This window comes from Leucopleurus acutus (assembly GCF_964270905.1).
Source record: "Leucopleurus acutus genome assembly, chromosome: 3".
Lineage (NCBI taxonomy): Eukaryota > Metazoa > Chordata > Mammalia > Artiodactyla > Delphinidae > Leucopleurus > Leucopleurus acutus.
In genome coordinates this window covers 99,842,997-99,862,690 of record NC_139145.1, presented here as the reverse complement: position 1 = coordinate 99,862,690, position 19,694 = coordinate 99,842,997, and the positions used below count along the sequence as shown (strand labels likewise).

The 19,694-nt window shown below is 37.8% G+C and overlaps 1 protein-coding gene across 6 annotated transcripts in view; it reads right to left on the bottom strand.

Moving 5' to 3' along the window:
* MCTP1 (multiple C2 and transmembrane domain containing 1) overlaps positions 1 to 19,694 on the bottom strand; it is a gene marked incomplete at its 5' end in the record, with an annotated part of 535,475 nt that overhangs the window by 300,290 nt on the left and 215,491 nt on the right. For all 6 annotated transcript variants that reach the window (XM_082836435.1, XM_082836436.1, XM_082836437.1 and 3 more), the window contains one exon: positions 6,674 to 6,788. In XM_082836435.1, the coding sequence (XP_082692561.1) occupies positions 6,674 to 6,788 (115 nt within the window). The remainder of the gene's footprint in view (positions 1 to 6,673; positions 6,789 to 19,694) is intronic.

Genomic DNA, 19,694 nt, shown 5'->3' with positions numbered 1-19,694 from the left:
CACCAGGGAAGCCCAGAGATGCACTTTTAAAATGAGTTAAGCTTAAAATCATCCTTTATTAACAGAGGCTGAATTAAATTATACTTATTTTAAATCAAATTCATCTATAAATAATCAAATCATATTTAAAAAAAAACCCACCATTGTCAAAGTCGATGCAGATTCTGAAGAAAATATGACACATATTGATTGGCGTTGTCTATCAACTCCTGAGAACAGTGTCAGGTATTATACACAGTGCCTTTCCTGGGCCTTTTTACTTTTCATGGCAATGTATTTTTTTTGTAAAAGTTAAATAAAAATTGGTCCCTCTTCCAACCTAAATATCATTAAGCAAAGCAAATTTGTAACCATAATAGCAGAAGAGATAGCATGTTTAAAAGTGAACCTAACTTTGGTATGTGTGGTATGACTGCATTTCATATGTGGAAACATCACCTTCAGAGTTTCTTCAGAAACTTTGCATAGTACTTGCTCTGTGTCTTAAGGACTTCGGTTACATTTGGTAAAGGATGGCGCCTCTTTGGAGAAGGGCCACCAGACCCTTTGCTTCTGCCTCAAAATAAAGGAAGCGTTAAGACTAGTATAAAAAGCTTCCTAGGAAAAATGTGTGGTCTTGGAGTCATTTACAAAATCTCAAGATAGAAGTTCATTCTTAAGATTTAGTAATTGTATGGCTCTAGTTATATTAACATGAAGCAAGGAAATCTTTGGGTGTCAATGAGTGGTTTTTTTTTTCATCTATGAAAATAGGACAGGAAAAACACAACAGAACGTATATGTTCTGTAGAAGCATATAAGTATATATGATGTATAGTAGATATACATTATATATAATGTACATATATATACATTATATATAATGTATATATACATTACAAGTCCTAACCCCTGGTACCTGTGAATGTAACCTTATTTAGAAATAGTCTTTTTGCAGATAAAATTAATTTAAGAATCTTGAGATGAGAACATACTGGATTTAAGGCAGGCCCTAAAACCAATGACTACTGTCCTTATGAGAGAAAGAAGAAGGAGATTTGAGGCTTGGAGACACAGAGGGGGAAGATGGAAGCAAAGATTGGAGTGATGCTGCCGCAAGCCAAGGAATGCCTGGAGTCACCAGAAGCCAGAAGAGGTGAGGAAGAATTCCTCCCAAGAGATTTTGGAAGGAGTGTTGCCTACCACAACTTGACTTTTCTGACTCTTGGACTCCAGAACTGAGCTAATAAATTTCTGTTGTTTTAAGCCTCCAGGTTTGTGGTCATATGTTAAGGCAACCCTAGGAAATTAATACATCCTCCACGATACAAATTTCAAGGAATTAAGTTGTAGGGAATTGCTATCACCAGACATATCTACACGGATTGCTCTTTTTTTCTAACAATACAAATAATCTTGTCAAGACATGACTTTCAAAACGTGACAGATGATAATATAGTCCTGAAAAGCCCAACCCAATTAAAATAAAAATAGCAGTTTAAAAGAGAACTACATATGACAGTTGTCAAAGGGCTGCCAGATAAAACAAGGAACTCAGTTAAATTGGAACTTCAGATAAACAACAAATAATTTTTTAGTATAGGAGTACTCCAAATAGCACATGAGAGATACGTATGTATCTATATTATTTAGCTTTTATTGAATAAATTTGACATGTAACATTGTGTAAGTTTAAGGTGTACAGCATGTTACTTTGATGTACTTATATACTGTAATATGTTTGCCAATGTAGTGATATTTACCACATTACATAATTATAGTATAATATTATTATCTATATTCATTATACTGTGGATTAGATTCATGAGATATATTTATATTAAAAGATAATGGGTTATCTGAAATTCAAATTTAACTAGGCATTGTGCATTTTTTATTTGCTAAATCTGGAACCCTACAATTGCAGCAGAGAGACTGCACAGTTCACTCAAAGTCACACAGCTAATAAAATGTTGAGATTGGCTTTGAAATTATGTGGTCAGATTCCCTAGAAGGTCATGTACTTTCTAGTCCATCAGGCTGCTTAAAGCAGGTATAATAAAACTTTGAAAAAGGCAGTAGCATTCCAAAAAGCTACCTGGTTGTTCTGTAAAACAGGTTATAAAAGTGGAAGAATGACGGCCAGTTTTGCCTGTTGAGCCCACCTCAGTGCCTATTACATATAAAGATTCTGAAGATGCAAAGTTCAAACAACCTTCTGGCGATGGTGGGGATGGGGAAATGAGTTTTCCCTTCCATTATTTTGTGCAAGGGTGAGATAGGACATGGAAGCCATAGGCATTTTGGTTTTGCTAGGCAGTAGGTGAGGGTATCAATGTAATAAATGACAAGAGAGTGTAATTTCTGCTAATTCTAATAGTTACACAAATATTTTTGCTTACATGCACCTTTTTCCAAAGTCCACACGGCTCCTAGTCATCAGCAGCCTTAAAATCTCAATAGGTTTTTGAACCCCCCTCACCCAGTTGATCTCAGATGCTACTGGACATTCTCCAAACCATCCCTCCCATTTTCGTTTCCTTCTCCAGTTCCACAACCATAATCCCCATTCAGGCCCTCAAAATTATATATCTATATATCTACATCTATATCTGTAGATATATAAAATTCACAAATCTGAAGGGACCCAATGCTATCTATCCAATCATACGCTTAACACCAACTGTTATTTACAGGTGGGTCTATGATAAATTTTAATCAATCCCCAACTTAACTCAGGTTATGATAAATTTTAATCAATCCCAAACTTGACTCAGGTTGTTTCCTCTGTTTATATATCTCCTCTCATATCTACCAACTAAAAACTTCATAAATGCAGGCATGTGAGTCAGATAGGGAAGCTGGATTACAGTTTGCATTTTAAACACTTTGGGATATTCTTCACTTCTACAAAGTAATATTTTCTCTCCCATATTTCTTAAGAACACGGCCCTCTCATTTTATGTTTAAAAAACTCCTATTTTGGGCAGAGGCATCTGGAGAGAATAAATTGCTACTACAAGAAAGACAGTGGTGCATACACAATGCCATCCAGACTCACAACTGTGGAGACACGGAATGATGGAACAAGACTGTGCATGCACTGCCTAGAGGGCAGATGCTACTTAGCTCAGGTAACTGGCATCATATGTTGCCAGAGTTTGCCTGATGTTTTCTCATGATGACATTGACTTTATGCATGGTTGACAAGAATGCCACACAGGATGTCCCTTTCTCAGCGCATCATATCAGCAGGGTCATCACACCTGTCTGTTTCATTACTGCTGATGTTAACTTTGCACTTGGTTAAAAGGATGTCTTCCAAGTTTCTCTACTGTAAAGTTACTTTTTTTCCCCTTTGTAATTTATATGTATCTTGTGGGGAAATACTCTGAAATGATGCAAATATCCTGTTTCACATCATAATTTTGCACATATAGTTTTAGCCTCAATTGATGATTTTTGCCTGGAATAATTTTTTTGTTGTTGCGGTATGCGGGCCTCTCACGTGTTGTGGCCTCTCCCATTGCAGAGCACAGGCTCCGGACGCGTAGGCTCAGCGGCCACGGCTCACGGGCCCAGCCGTTCCGCGGCATGTGGGATCCTCCTGGACCGGGGCACAAACCCGTGTCCCCTGCATCGGCAGGCAGACTCTCAACCACTGCGCCACCAGGGAAGCCCTGACATAATTATTATGGTGTTGTAAGGTGATTTCTATTTTCCTGTCTATATTTGTTCATTAGAATTCTATCATAAGGAAAAGCTTTACCTTATCTCACACCTATTTATTTATTTAATTATGTATTTACCAGTATGAAATCATAGATATTTATATTATTCTATGGGGTATAATCCATTATTACCATTATTTATTTTGTTGCTGAACTCGTCCCAGTTTTGATCATTAGGAGCTCCTTTAAGTTGGCTCCTATTTCATTTTGACATTCTGACATCAATTTTTCAGTACTTCCTTATTTTCTGGCGCTGCAAAATGTCCCAGGCTTATCTTGTCCTGTCCCTGCCCCAGATCTGCAGTCAACCATTTCTCCAGGAGCCCTGCTTACTTTTACTGGAGGAATTGCATTTAGAAACCAAGATCTGGGCTAACAGTATGTGGATTTCTACTTTGTCATTACACCTTTGTGATGGCTTCTAGGCCCCCTCAGCAGAGAGATCACACACACATCTCTATCCATCTTAATTGCTATCTATCTGTATATATATTAGAAACCATCAGTTCATACCGATACCTTTCTAACACCACAAGGTGCATTCTAGCTTTCCCCCATTCCATGTCTTTGGCCTCTTTCTCCAGCAGTAAGAAATCTGACTCTTCTTATCTACAATATACTTACTTAGTTGCTCATTCCTAGCATATGCAGTAAGTACTTTCAGAATTGAAAATCATTCTCTGAAGTACATTATTTATATATCGTTCTTTTTGTCTTGAGTTTTATAGTGTATAACCCAAATATGGTTTTACTTAATCACTTAGATTAGTTGTTTTATTCCCATTCCCCTGAGGTGTGGTTATAGATATCAACAGGATGCAGGAACCTACCTATCTATCTATATATCCATCCTTCCATTCACTCATTCAATTCTTTCTGTAATATTGCCATGGTTAAAGAGTTAGAACTATACAAGAAAGTTTACTTGTATAGTGACAAGTATATTGTTGACATTCTTGTCAACAATGCATATAGGACTTCCTCCTTACCCTTTTTACCCCATTCCTATCCCACATTCTGGACACCTGTTCTTACCGATATTGTGTTATGTTATCGATCTCATTCATTTCTGGATTTTACTTCTGATATTCCTTTTTGTAGAAATGAACAGATAATGAATAATCCCTTATACTCCCTTCTTTCTTACCTAAAACATTTCATAATGTTGATACCCTTTGCACTTTGCTTTTTCACTTAATAATATGTCCTGTAACACTTTCCATATCAATTCCTAAAGATTTTCCTTATTTACTTTACAGTTGCATATTATTTCATCATGTGGGTTATTTAACCATCATGGCTTATTTAACCACCTCTTCTATTTATGGGCATTTTATAATGACAAAAAATTCTGCAATAAATAATTGTGTGCATATGTATTTAATATTGTTGGAAGGACATATCTAGGACTAAAATTTTGATCTCCTGATGCCTGGTTCAATTCTGTTTTAGATCAAATGTTGTAATGTAATGTAATTAAGATTGCTCTGAAGACTAAAAAATGTTTTATAAATACAGTGAAATAATACTATGGTAATAGTATTATTTTTGTCCTCCAAGCTAATTGTAACAACTTTTTTTTTTTTTTTTTTTTTCCTGCGGTACGGGGGCCTCTCACCGCTGTGGGCTCTCCCGTTGCGGAGCACAGGCTCCGGACGCGCAGGCTCAGTGGCCATGGCTCACGGGCCCAGCCGCTCCGCGGCACGTGGGATCCTCCCGGACCGGGGCACGAACCCGTGTCCCCTGCATCGGCAGGCGGACTCGCAACCACTGCGCCACCAGGGAAGCCCCTGTAACTTCTTTTGAGACCAGCAGTTCAATTCCATAAACATTTGTCCTCAGCTACTAAAACCGATGGTGAATTTTGAAAATTCCCCCTGTGTTTAAATTCTAACATTTCTAATCATACCTTCACTCATTAAGAATATTCTGATATTTACTAGTTTGTACTTAAACATTAAATCTATTATTTGTGTCATCTCTAATCTTACAAAATCCACTGTTATGTTACTCATTTTCTCTAGTTTATTTTTGTAGAGACAGGAGATAAAAATTACAAATTATGGTCTTATTTGGTTCCCTTCCCTGCCTAAGTATGGATGTCAAAAGAAGTGGGAGGAGAAAAACAAGCTCCTGTGATTCCAGGAGGACTCTGCAGGTCGTCTGACAATGAGTTAGAAGCTCAGGGGCTCTCCTCCTTCTTAGTGGGAGGAATTACACCCAAATTCAGCTTCCTTTAGGAATGTAGGCCCTCAGATCTCCACATCCCGAAGCAGTGTTATTTCAAAACGTGCAAAAGATGCTATACGGTCTGGTTAGGGTCTATCTTTTGTCCTGCCCCTAACCAGCGTTCAAGGAATAATTAACGTACCCCAGGTAAGTTCATCAGGAGATTGCCTTGTGATATGGAATCCAGGAACTAAAGAGTATTTGCCTTGTCTTTTCCTTCATCATGGACTACAGAGACCTGTTTAATCCACCATGAGATTACTGCCAGGTCCAACCAAGCCTCAGAAAATCACTCGCTGGGAATCTCCAAAGTTTTGGTGAGATGTTAGTCCAAGATTCTGCAGTTTCAGGGGATTCAATGGAGCAAATCTATGCAGCAAAAAGTATTTCAGGTCTGCGAAAAGATGAGTTCTGATATGGCTTCAAAAATGTGCTTCATCTACTTAACTGATTATGTCACTAATTATATATAATGTAGAGTCTAGTTTGTCAGCAGTTTGGTAGGGACCTTGCTGTCTGGGTTGGGACAATTCAGAGTTTTCAAACTTGCGTCATAACCTCTTCCTCTACGGTCACAGGAGTCAGACGATATTTCGAGCCACATCACTGAACCGAAACTTCTAAAACTGATATTATAGTTGACTTTTTTTTAACTTAAGAAACCACAAGGAAAACAAAGTTTGTCAAAAACACAGAGAATAAGCTTCCAGGTGACATTTTTCTTATGTTCTTACCTCCTCGATCTCGGGCAGCTAAACTCTGACCCCTTCTTAATGTAATGTCCAATTGGTACATTCCGGGAACAGCCAAGGGGACATCTGTATTACTGGTTCCAGCAGTATTTATTTTCTGAAAACCAAGAAAAATATACAAAATATTAAATTTATTATCTCTATTTTATTTCCTCCAATGGGGGACCACGTGTAGCTAAATGCAAACTCCAAGAATTAGTCAATATGATAAATCATCTTATGAATTCACACAGCATCATAATCACACAGTTCTCTGAAGGTTTTGAAATTCATGAAATTATTTAGACTCAAAATAAAGACACAGTAGTTACAGGAATTCATGTTTTAACTCAGATTAGAATAACACATAAAATACGAAAAACATTTCCCATGGAAAGTCCCACATAATTCAACGAAGAAAGACTAACAAAGAAATAGTGTCTGAAGTAAAAACACAATCAGTGATGAATGGAGAATAAAGGTATGGGTAACTGAGTTGAAAAGTAAAATGATTTATTCAGGTGACTTTGCTGATTCATTTATTCATGCAAAGGGGCTCATACTGATGGATTACACATGTCTATTTTAGTCCCAACATAAAATATGATGCAATTATACAGAAATAAGTTCAACCAGCATTTTGACAGTACTTGCAAGAAATAAATTCTCAGTAGGGCTAAATTCCTAATGCTGCTTTCTATGGACTAAAGATGCACAAGCTATTTCTAGAACTAAAAATCTTTGCAAGCCTACCTCTATAGAATATCTTTAGCGACAATATACTAGGCATTGAGTTATAAATGCACTAGCAAGAGGAATAACTATTATTAAAACAACATAAGAGAAACATAGAGTGAAAATTTTACAGGTCATATTATACTTTCTGCCACGTTGAATACAGCAGGAAAACTTACTTTTCTTCACATGTTTGAGGTGATTTTAAATCCTTATAGTTTTTTTCCAATTCAAAAAGAAATATACTTTTGTTTTGGAATAATATGCATGGATAAGGTAAAATAGTAGATACCATTCCAGCTCTTTAATTCTATAGTTTACATGAAATACAGCTAGAAAGCAGGTTTTTTTTAATGTTTCAAGACCAAGATGAGGAGATTTCCTATGGGAGCAATTATGATTTAAAATAAGAAGCAGCACAACTCTGACTGATAACCTAAACTTATCATTTCTCCTCTGGTAGCAATAAAAAAGAATTCACTTTTTTTTCATGATATCCCTGTTTCTATGAATGATAGCACCATTCCCCCAGCCACTCAGGCTAGAAATCTACAAGCATTTCCCTCTTCCCACATCCAAACAGTTGCCAGATCCCATCCACTTCATTTCCACATTACATCTCCTGGTTGTCTTTTTCTTTTAATTCCTTTTTTTCTTTCTTTTCTTTTAATTCCGTTAACCAAGAATTTGGGTCAGGCCTTCAAACAACAGAGGAGTAAAAGGTAAAATGATTTTCTTTCACTTTCCTCAGACATCCAACTGCCCCACCTCCTTGGGATTACCAATTTTGACCATTTAGGGTATATCCTTCTACATTTTGAACGTCTTATACAAATACACATACATACAGGTTAATTTTCCTGTGGTGGGGTTTCCAGTTTTTGTTTGAGCAAAGTATTACATTTCGCTTATTATTTCACAATTTATTTAACTTAAGAAAAATATCATGGGCACTTTTCTAATCAATACACATAGATCTATTTTTTTTTTGAGGTACATGATTTTCCACAGTGTTGGGACTTCCATAATTTCTTCAATTATCTTCCTAATGATGAACATATGAGTTGGCTTCAGTATTTGCCACTGCAAAAGAGCTTGTGCTTTTATTTCTCTTACAGGATGAATTTTTCCAAAAAGGTTTAAGTAGTTCACACTCCTACTGAAAGTGCGCAAGTGTCTGTTTCCCATATCCTAGTCAGCACAGGATGTTACTAATTTTCAAGTTTCGTGGGCAAAAACATTATCTTTCTTCAAAACACATTTCCAACACTATGGTAAGGTGTCTTGAAACTAGCATAAATGGTAAGAGAGTGATAGCTCTTCACTGGACCACACAGATGATTCCCACTTGGAAAGAGGAAGCCAACCGATGTCTTCTGAATGCCTTTTCAAAGAACAGTTTGCATTTGGGTTTAACTAATAAGCAAGATTTAAATTAAAATCCAGCAAACATTTGTTAAGCTCCTAGTATGTTCTAAGACTTTCTTGAGGCTCTATATTTTTATATATATATATATATATATTTATATATATATATATATATAGATTTATTACTTTCTAAAAAATGGAATAAAATCTATAGGAAAGTAGAAATTTTCTGCTGACCTTGCATCCTCTTCTAGTGTTTTGACAGGTACCTTAAAGGCAGAAAAGTTTGAATGCTCAGATACCTTTATTTTTTGTAGCTTTCACTGCTCTATTCAGTGCTTCTTGAAGTTTAGAGCGAATAATTTACAGAGCATCTGGTTTAACATTTTAAAATGTATACTACATGAGCAAATTAAGGAATTTCCAAAGGTAATTTTAATTATACCAGATTTTCCACTTTGCTGTTTGAGAATTCAACACCTAGTTAAGAGATGACTTCACTGGACTTACATTTATTGGCTTTTTAAAGCCTGAATAATATTCCATTTTGTGTATATGTATGTGTGTGTATGTGTGTGTGTGTATTTATAGATCACATTTTCTTTATCCATTCCTCTATGACAGGCATTTAGGTTATTTCCATATCTTGGCTATTGTGAATAATGCTGTAATAAATGTGGGAGTGCAGATATATCTCCAAGAAACTGATTTCATTTCTTTTGGATGTACAGCACCTTCCCCATCTTGTTCTCTATGTATTCCTATCCAGCCTTCAAGGACCATTTAATTAGCACTTTATATATTTCTTGTCCATTATCACATTATATCTCAAAATGTCATATTTTCCAGTTTAGATTGTAAACTTTTAACAACAGGGAATAGGGTGTTTAAGCATCCAATTGAACACAAAATGTGATGGAGACTATGAGGATAGAAAATGTCTTTGCGGGCATGTGTGTCTAGCTGAGTAGACACACACATGGGGATCTATAACAAAGTTGGCTACTCCATGGGCACTTTTTTCTCTCTCCTCTCCTGTGCCCGTGTATGGCATCTAATCTGTTTTGGCACCTTCTATCAAAAAAAACCGTTCTCAATACAGTGCTTTAGGCTGACATTAACAACTGATCAAAATTGCACTTAAAATGAAACCCTGTCCACTCAAGAGCTATCCTTAAAGACAGACTGTGTGTGATATAATGGAGTTATTAAGTCATTCATGAAAGAAGACCAATTATTGTGGGAAAAGAATCAGAGGTGGCTTCACAGAGATGACAATAGAGAAGTCTGAAAACAGGAGTAGGACTTTGACAAGTAAAGATTTGGAAGAAGGGAGGAGGAGAAAATCAACACAAGCCCAACGGTGAGTAGTCACAAGAGGGTGTGTCATTGGATTGTGTGAGAAATAAGGTGGAAAGGAAGACTGATATCCAGTCATGCCAGCCTGAGAAGAGTTTCAACCTGTGGGCAACAGGAAACCATCACGGGCTCTTGAAGAGAGAAGCAGTATGGCCAGGGCTCATTTAACAAACATTTATCCCCTACCTTTCATGTTTCCTGTTCTGGACTAAGTGATTAGATTTCAGAAAGGAGGAAATTCAGCCTTTTATCTCTGTAGGATGGATGAGAGTAGAGAAATCCTGTGGATACAGGAATTATTTAAAAGGTTTTACGACAGTCCAGTTTAAGTCACAAGGGCCTGATCTGGTCAGTGGAAATGGAAATAAAAGATGAATTTGAGACATTGAGGAGAGTCAATCAACTGAATTGTCAACTGTCAAGATGTAGGGGATATGGGAAAGGGATGGGTGAGTCACACAGAAGTTTGAGCTGAGCTCCTGGGAGATTGGTACTGTCAGCAGCAGAGAGCAGAAAAGAGAGGAGGAGCAAGTTCCAGGCCACCCCTGTGTCAACCTCCAAGGATACCCCCAACTCCAGCAAAAAGAAAGTCAAGAACTTAAACAGATCTAGAGATACATCTCCCCTCAGGCTCAGTGAAATGTTTCCAAGAAGAAAATTGGATTATGGAGGGATACTAGAAATATAATTTTTATGGGTATAAAGTCTCTTTTTCAAATGTTTATTAAGTTCTCAAATGTAAGGATGTATTAGGAAAGATGTGTCTGAAGTACCAGGCACTCACACAGCTCTAAAACAGACTTTGTCATTTAAAATATTTTTTATGTTTTCTCAGATTTAATATTTATTTAGTGACTATTATAGGAAATTCAAATACTCTTCCCCTCGCTAAACTGCCATGTCCCACATTTAGATGGGTGCTGCTATTTTTTTAACCACTTTACTGAGGTATGATTGATATGTAAAAAGCTGTACGTACGTAACTTATACAACTCCATGAGTTTGGGAATAAGTATACACCTGTGAAACCATCACCACCATCAAGGCCACAAATGCATCCAACCCCTTCCAAAGTTTCTTCCCACGCCCTTTATATTATTATCATTTGTGTGTGTGTGTGTGCGCGCACGCACGCGCATGTGGTGAGAATACTTAACATGAGATCTACTCTCTTAGAAAATTTTAAGTATGCAATACAGTATTTTTAGCTATAGGCACTATGCTATATAGTGGATCTCAGAACTTATTCATCCTGCGTAACTGAAATTTTGTACACTTTGACCATTACCTTCCCATTTTCTCCTCTCCTCACAGCCCCTGGAAACCACCATGCTACTCCCTGCTTCTATGAGTTTTACTATTTTAGATTCTATATGTAAGTGAAATCATACAGCATTTGTCTTTCTGTGACTGGCTTATTTCACTTGGCATAATGGTCTCCAGGTCCATTCATGTTGTTGCAAATGGCAGATTTTCCTTCTCTCTTAAGGTTGAATAATATTCCATTGTATGTATATACCAAATATTCTTTATCCATTCATCCGCCAATGGACATATAGGTTGTTTTCATATCTTGGATATTGTGAATAATACTGCAATAAACGTGGGAGTGCAGGTATCTCTTTGAGATCCTGATTTAAATTCCTTTGTATAAGTACCTAGGAGTGGGATTGTCGAATCACATAGAACCATAAAAGACCCTGAATAGCCAAAGCAATCTTAAGAAAAACAGAGCTGGAGGCATCACACGTTCTGATTTCAAACTATACCACAAAGCTATAGTGATTGAAGCAGTATGATACTGGTATAAAAAGAGACAGATAGATCAATGGAACAGAATAAAAAGCCCAGAAATAAACCCACAGATATACAGTCAACTAATCTTCTATAAGGGCATCAAGAATATAAAGTAGGAAGGGCTTCCCTGGTGGCGCAGTGGTTGAGGGTCCGCCTGCCGATGCAAGGGACACAGGTTCGTGCCCCGGTCTGGGAAGATCCCACATGCTGCGGAGCAGCTGGGCTCGTGAGTCATGGCCACTGAGCCTGTGCGTCCGGAGCCTGTGCTCTGCAACGGGAGAGGCCACAACAGTGAGAGGCCCAAATACCGCCAAAAAAAAAAAGAATATAAAGGACAGCACCTTTAATAAATGGTATTGGTAAATATGTATATCCACATACAGAAGAATGAAATTAAACTCTATTTTACATCATATACAAAAATCAACTCAAAATGGATTAAGGATTTAAATGCAAGACCTGAAGTTGTAAATCTTCAAGAAGAAAACACAGGAAAAATGCTTCTTGACAGTGGTCTTGCTAATAAATTTTTGGATATGACACCAAAAGCACAGGCAGTAAAAGCAGGAATAGACAAGTGGGACTACATCAAATTAAAAAGATTCTGCCTAGCAAAGGAAACAATCAACAAAATGAAAAGACAACCTATGGAATGAGAGAAAATATTTGTAAACCATGTACCTGGTAAGGGGTTAATACGTAAAATATAAGGAACTCATACAATTCAATAGCAAAAAGGCAAACTGATTAAAAAATGGGCAAAGGATTTGAATAGACATTTCTCCAAAGAAGAAATATGAATGGCCAATAGGAACATGAAAAGGTGTTCAACATCACGAATCATCAGGGAACTGAAAACCAAAACCGTGCCTGTTAGAATGGCTACTATGAAAAAAATAAAAAACAAATGCTGGTGAGGACAGAGAGACGAGGGAATCCCTGTATACTTTTGGTGGGAATGTAAAAGAAAGAAGCTCAAATTTTTAAATTCAGAGTTCTAGGCACAGTTAGAGGTTTAGGGAGGTTTCTATAACAATGCTCAATTAAGTTTTGGGACTGCTGAAGCGAAAAAGCAGATGCAATATTTGAAACTGAAAATTATAACATAAGTGAAATTTGCAGCCTTATCAGGTCACTTGTAGGAAAGTCAGAACAAGACTGTGGAAGAGAGGGACCATGAGAATGTGAAAGGAAGCATTCAGAAGGATTATAATGACCAGAGCACCCACATCTTCTACTCCAATAAGCCACCATTTTTACAGAAACCCTTCTTCTAACGTTCCTGGCTTGCTTGAACTAGAACAGTTACCATGCATGTGATGTCAAATTTCCCCATACCAAACCCTTCTTTCCCTCATTTTATATAGCCTAGCGGTCCTCCACCTTGAGGTCTTTGGCTAGGCACCCAGGAACTTTGGGGGTGGGGTCCAGGTATTAGTATTTTTTTCTGACAAATCCTCAGATGATTTCAACATGCACACTAGCTTGACCCATTGTGGCAATTATAAAAGCACATCTTTGAGAAAGTTTATACACAATGAATTTCCAGACTTTAAAAATTTATATCATGAAACACCTGGGGAATATCTATGGGAATCAATATGATGGTCCCTGTGACTCTGAGTTCTGCTGCTTAGGAGGCTTTTTTACCTAAGTAAAGAAAGCTTCCACCAGACGATATAACGGTGCTGATGAATTCAAGGTTGGCCTGGCCTCTTTAAGATTTTCATTCAGGAAAAAAGGGGTTACTGGGTTACCTGGGGTGGTTGACCCTTATTATCAATAGGAAGTAGCTATTGTAGCAGTGTACAGAAAAGGAGAACTAAGTCTGCATTCGAGGAGGTTTTCTTGGGTGTTCCTAGTATTGCCGTGCCCAGGGGAAGGTAGACTGGTTAAGTTGTTTCACATGCTCAGGCCACGCTCAGTGCAGCTCTAAGTCTATCAACAAAATCCACTTCATGAAAGTGGAAAACTTCATGAAATCTTTGACATTTTTAACTTTGAAAATTTAACAACCTCGTTAGGGATATCAAGAGGGATCCTTAAGGATTTCTACTTAGTTATTACCACTTTCTACTGTGGAAAAAGGGACTTCAAAATGGAGTCGGGGGCTTCCCTGGTGGCGCTGTGGTTGAGAGTCTGCCTGCCGATGCAGGGGACACGGGCTCGTGCCCCGGTCCGAGAAGATCCCACATGCCATGGAGCGGCTGGGCCCGTGAGCCATGGTCGCTGAGCCTGCGCGTCCGGAGCCTGTGCTCCGCAACGGGAGAGGCCACAACAGTGAGAGGCACGAGTACCGCAAAAAAAAAAAAAAAAAAAAAAAAAAATGGAGTCGGTACTGCTAAGAGAGCTATTTAAAATGGAGCCTCGAGGCCATCAAGGAAGCAGGGTCGTGCACGTCCTCACTGGGTAGAACCATAAACTTTTGAACTGGGCCAAACCACAAATATTCTAAGGACACTGCAAGAAAACCTGCAACTTGTCACAGTACCAGACTTCCACCTTTCTCTAGTGATAGCCTTTAGCAACCAAGTATGTATACATAAGAATAGCTTCAGTCTGCCAGCAACCAATCATTGTGCTTTTGAAACAACTTTTGCAACCTTTGCAATTTTTGCAAACCTAAAGTTTGCCTTTATAAAACCCTGCCTTTTCTCTCCTCCTTGGAACACGTTTTTGACTCCTACTCGAATCTGTGTCTCCCAAATTACAATTCTAAGATCCCAAATAAAGCCTTTATTTCTTTGCAGCTCTGCTGTGATGAATTTTGTTCAACGCTACTTAGTCATCTCTCCTAGTTTCTATGACGTTAGAAATATTTGCACAGTGAAACTGCCATCAAGTGGAAATAAAACGTTTTTAAAACTCAATTTTCAAAAAACAGAACTCAAAAGTCACTGGGATATTCGAAGTTCAATGAAGCTCAAGGATTCCCCTCTCAAGGGAACATTATAATTAGTTAGCGATCAACTGAGTAAATGACTTCAAAAACTGAAACCACACAAAATGAGGAAAATCTATGGTGACCAATGGGCATCCCTCACTAGATATGCTGGTCATAGTGCCTGTCTAATCCACAGCCCCAGCTGAAAGGACTGCTTATGCCTGAGTCTATGTAAACTTAACTTCCTTGCCCCTTGTTCACAGCTGATTATTCCAGAGCTGGGTACCTGAACTAGAGGCAGATGATGAATAGGCTGGTCAGTGATAAGTTGTTAGTCAGCAAAACCGTTTTTAGGCAAAGGTTGTTTGGACCAAGTTCAGAGAGAAGAAGTTGAAAGTGCCTGCTAAGGCCAAATGGTAATAACAGACAGACTGGAGAGGCCATAATGGCCCACGGATAACCCCAAATCAGAAAACAGCTGCTATAATTATATTTAAGTATGGGGTGTGTATGTATGTATGTATATATATATATATAGTAGAGGGTAGAGTAGAACTTTGTAGTAGGACATATAGACAGATCAGCTGACCAAAGCAGAGTATGATAAACAGCTGGGCAGGAGAGTAAAGATCCGTGAACTCCCACTGCTGAAGGCCTGGAGCAGCTGGGAACAGAGGGCAGGCTGCTCTGGGCTCTGTGCTCTTGGAGCTCTATCTGACCCCCCATCACCTTCTCACCTCCTTTGGTGAAAGACAGTTGAAGTGAGTCCTTGGCTCTGACAACAGAATAGAGTGACAAAAAAGAGCAACAAGAATGAGCAAAAGAAGCACAGAAACAAGAAAGCAGCCAGGTGACACCGGATGTCCATGAACTGCCAGAGAACCGTGCTACGGGAGAAAGTGAGCTGCAGAGAAAGGATGCAGACAGACAGAAATTGTCCCATGCCTTCAACTACTTCCTCCCCAGTAATGTGCAGTGATCATGGATGTTCACACACAGATGCCCCTGCAGTGCAGGGGACCCAGACAGAGGTCCAACTGCAGGCCATCGCTCCTCAGTTACTAAGTGAGGAAAACTTTGTATTTTTATGACTAGTTTCAATAAGAACTGGGGAAAAGGCTTAGGTTAAGGTAACCATATAATTTAGCATTCCAACTGGGATACTTTAGAGACTGAAAGGGAGTGCTATTGACAATTATACGGTGTAAAGAGGCATAAACAAAACTGTCCCAGGTAAACTGCTATACGTGGTTATATGTTAGTGTTATGCATGTACTTAATATGTTAGCGTTCAGGCAACCAGAAAGATAAACTTAGCAGAAAAGGCTGATCCTCTGGTCATATCAAAGCTTTACTACAGTTTGTTTTTGAACTGAACTGCAACCCTGGGTTTAATTCTGGGACTTTGATTTTGCAATAGCCCAAACCAAACAAAATGGATCTATAAATTCTCAGGGCCTACTAAATGGCAATGTTTAACTGCTGCTGAAAAAGTATAAAATTCAGTACTCCCCAAATATCTTTTCTGGGATTCCCACAACACTGATTACTCACCCTGGGCTTGTCCGCTAAACTGCTTCTCTGCAGCATAACTTTATTATCACTGAGAGCCTTCCCACCTGCACATACGGTGTATAAAATAACCTGAACCAAAGGAAAGCAAATAAAAAATTCTCTTTTCCCAACCCTTTTGTACATGGACCACGCCCTTTTGTAATTAGACGCTATAACCAAGCCTTGTGTTACAAGAAGCAAATTCTGATGATGAAAGGGCAGGCTTGATATCAACTATTTAATTTCAGCCAAAAATACTTATCCCCTCTGCACTTTTCTCTTCTCATTCTTAAAATGTAATAAAATACCTTACAAAGGACTGTTTTGATTATGAGATGAAATATGTAAAAATGCTTTGTAAATGTAAGAAATTATTTAAATATAAGTAGTTATTTGGGGGCGGGTGATGAGAAGAGCTATTATGAAATAGAGGAAAGATTACAGGAGTCAAAACACAAAGATCTGTATACATGACCTAGTTATATTAAGTTGCTCTGAGCCTATGAGCCTAATTTTCTTCTTAAAAAAAAAAAAGACACTTGTGAAAATTAAAAGAAATCATGTAATTTAAAGTGCTTTGTAAAGAGTCCAGTGATTTACAAATGCAAAGTAGCTTCTTCCTGATTTTTTCAAATAATAATATATATTATGTATATATTACTACTGCTAGTGTTTATTAATGGTTAATTAGAGATTAGGAAGTAGATCATGCTTGGGTTGACTCTTCCATTTTCAGTACTATTATATTACTTAGTGATTATTATCTTTACCATTTCACCAGAATAATATTTGTGAGACCTGAGAGCATGACAGATTTTATTTGTATTAACTCTTCTGACCTTTTGTCTTTTGGTGAGTTCCCCAGCATGCTCTTTCTTCCCCAAAGAAAACCAAACTGCATTAAAAAATGCAGAGCTACCTGCAAAGAACCCAACCTCGAGAAGAAAAGACTTGTCAGAAAAAGGCATAATATACTAACTTGTTTATTGATGTTACCCTCCTTGCCATGAATACTTCTACCAATAAATGTTTAAACAGATTAAGCTAGTTCTATTATTTCCAAAATTGGGGCATATGCAGAGGAAGACATTTGCTCTTAGAGGATTTGAATTTTTGAGATTCCAACAATCTCAGAGAGAGAATCTTGTGTAACAGATGTTAGATTGATGCTAAACATTTGGGATATTGCTGAAAAATACTTCTAGTGTTTTTACGCATTCACACAGATCCAAAGCCTCACCAGCTTTTGTGATGAACAAAGAAACCTTCTTATTAGACTTAAATGCATATATCTACTTTGTTTGGAATAATTCTATAATCTTTACTTTTTTCTGTGAATACAAGTACTTGTCATTTGGGTTTCTTTTTCACAACTCTATTATTTATTTCAAAGGAAAGCCAGGAAAAACCAAAGAATCGAAGTAAGATTTTAGTGTTTCTATCAGATATCAAGTTTGTGTGAATGTCCTATCAACTCCTTCCAGTAAAATTATACAGGTATCTTTAAAAAGAACATGAAACAGCCATAGATAACATGACCTCTACTACTCCTTTTATTCTAACACTTGGTTTTCTTGGGAGGAAAACCATGAAAACCATGAAAAAGAAATTAGCAAATTTTAGTAATTAATCTCCACCCCCCCCCCAGAGTACCCCAAACACCCAAAGCTCACCTCATCTTCATTCAGCATTTCACTCATTCACTCACTCAGTTACTACTTTTCAGTCCTCTACTGGTTGCCCAGCACAGAATCAATGTTATGGAGAACAAAGAAAGATGTTTGAACACATTCTTTTCCTTCAAAGACCATCACGGAGACAGTTTTGCACATAAAGTTTAAACGCCAGCATGGAAAAACAGGACAAGAGGTGTTTCATGGCAGTAAATGAGAAGTTCTCTCTTTCTCCAACCTGCTGCTTCTCCTCTTTGCTCTGGATGTGGGTTTGAGGCATCATTATGGAATGCCCATCCACCTAAGCTAGAAACTTAGCACCAACTGTACCTGGACCCAAGCGTGCAATGGTGAAGTTCTATCAGTTATATTTTGAACATGTTTCTTTGGTCAGCTTTTTCTACCACTCCAGTCTACCCCATAATTCTCTTCTGCATCTCAACTGCCATAACCTCCTGCCTGCTCTCAGGCTCTGACCTCTTCTGTTCACTGAGTCACTTAAAATGGAGGACCATTTTTAATCACATGGGCAAATGCTTAGGAAAAAACAGTGAGGTGAAAAGTATAATGCAAAACCGCATACAGAATGAAATTAACTAGGTTAAATATCCCTATGCACTGAAAACAAGGGAAGGAAATATAACAACACGTAAACAGGGGTTATTCTATGCACAATGAGATTAAAGGTAGTTGTTCTTTCCTCTTATTTTTCAGAAGTTTTCAAATTTTCTACACATGTATAGTATGTATTGTTCTAATAATTTCAAGACTTGAAAATAAAACTAATACTATTCTCTGCTGCTTCTACCCTTTGATAACAGTGTTAAGGATTCTACGGAATGGAGTTTTATAAATTGCTTTGATTTAATAAACGCCTTCACACTGGGCAAAGCATATCAATGTACCACTCTCATTGACATATGAGCTTAATATGAAACTCATGCATATTTTATTCCTTTAAACAATCTCATGGCCACAGGTGCACAGCTGTGGCTGAAGCAGGATCTCACACACTCAGTTGTGCAAATATCAAGTGATTCCGCACAGGTATAACCGAAGCACAAACATGGAACTGCCACGGAGCCTGGCACAAAGTAGCCTTCAGTGAAAGTTGTGATGTTATTTAATTATTTACTGTATTTGAAAACCCTGGCAGAAGAAGAGTTTTCAAGCAACAAAATAAATCACATAGTATTGGATTATACTCAAGGTATAAAATAAATAACCATGATTCCATACTGATATAAGTAAATGATTTGAATACATAAATAGATAAATAAATGGGGAGGAAGAGCTAAGTCTATGGTGCAGAAGAATTTAAAATAATTCACGTAGATACTGCTCCTCAGGGATGTCAGTCACCAACTCTGAAGTGTGGGCCACACATAGTGACCTCCTTCCGAAGAGTACGGTGTGGGGAAACCTGGCCAACACTACCTCAACCAGGTGATCAAGGTTAAAATCAGTGCTGATAAGTCATATTGATAGTATGCTCCCTTGATTTGCTTTGTGATGAGAATGGTACTTTACCTCTGTGGCCTTCCTTCCAAAACACATAACCTCTGTCTAGCCATGAAAAAACATCAGAAAAACTCAAATTGAAGGACATCTATAAAATATCTGACCCACACTACTCAAAACTGTGAAGGCCATC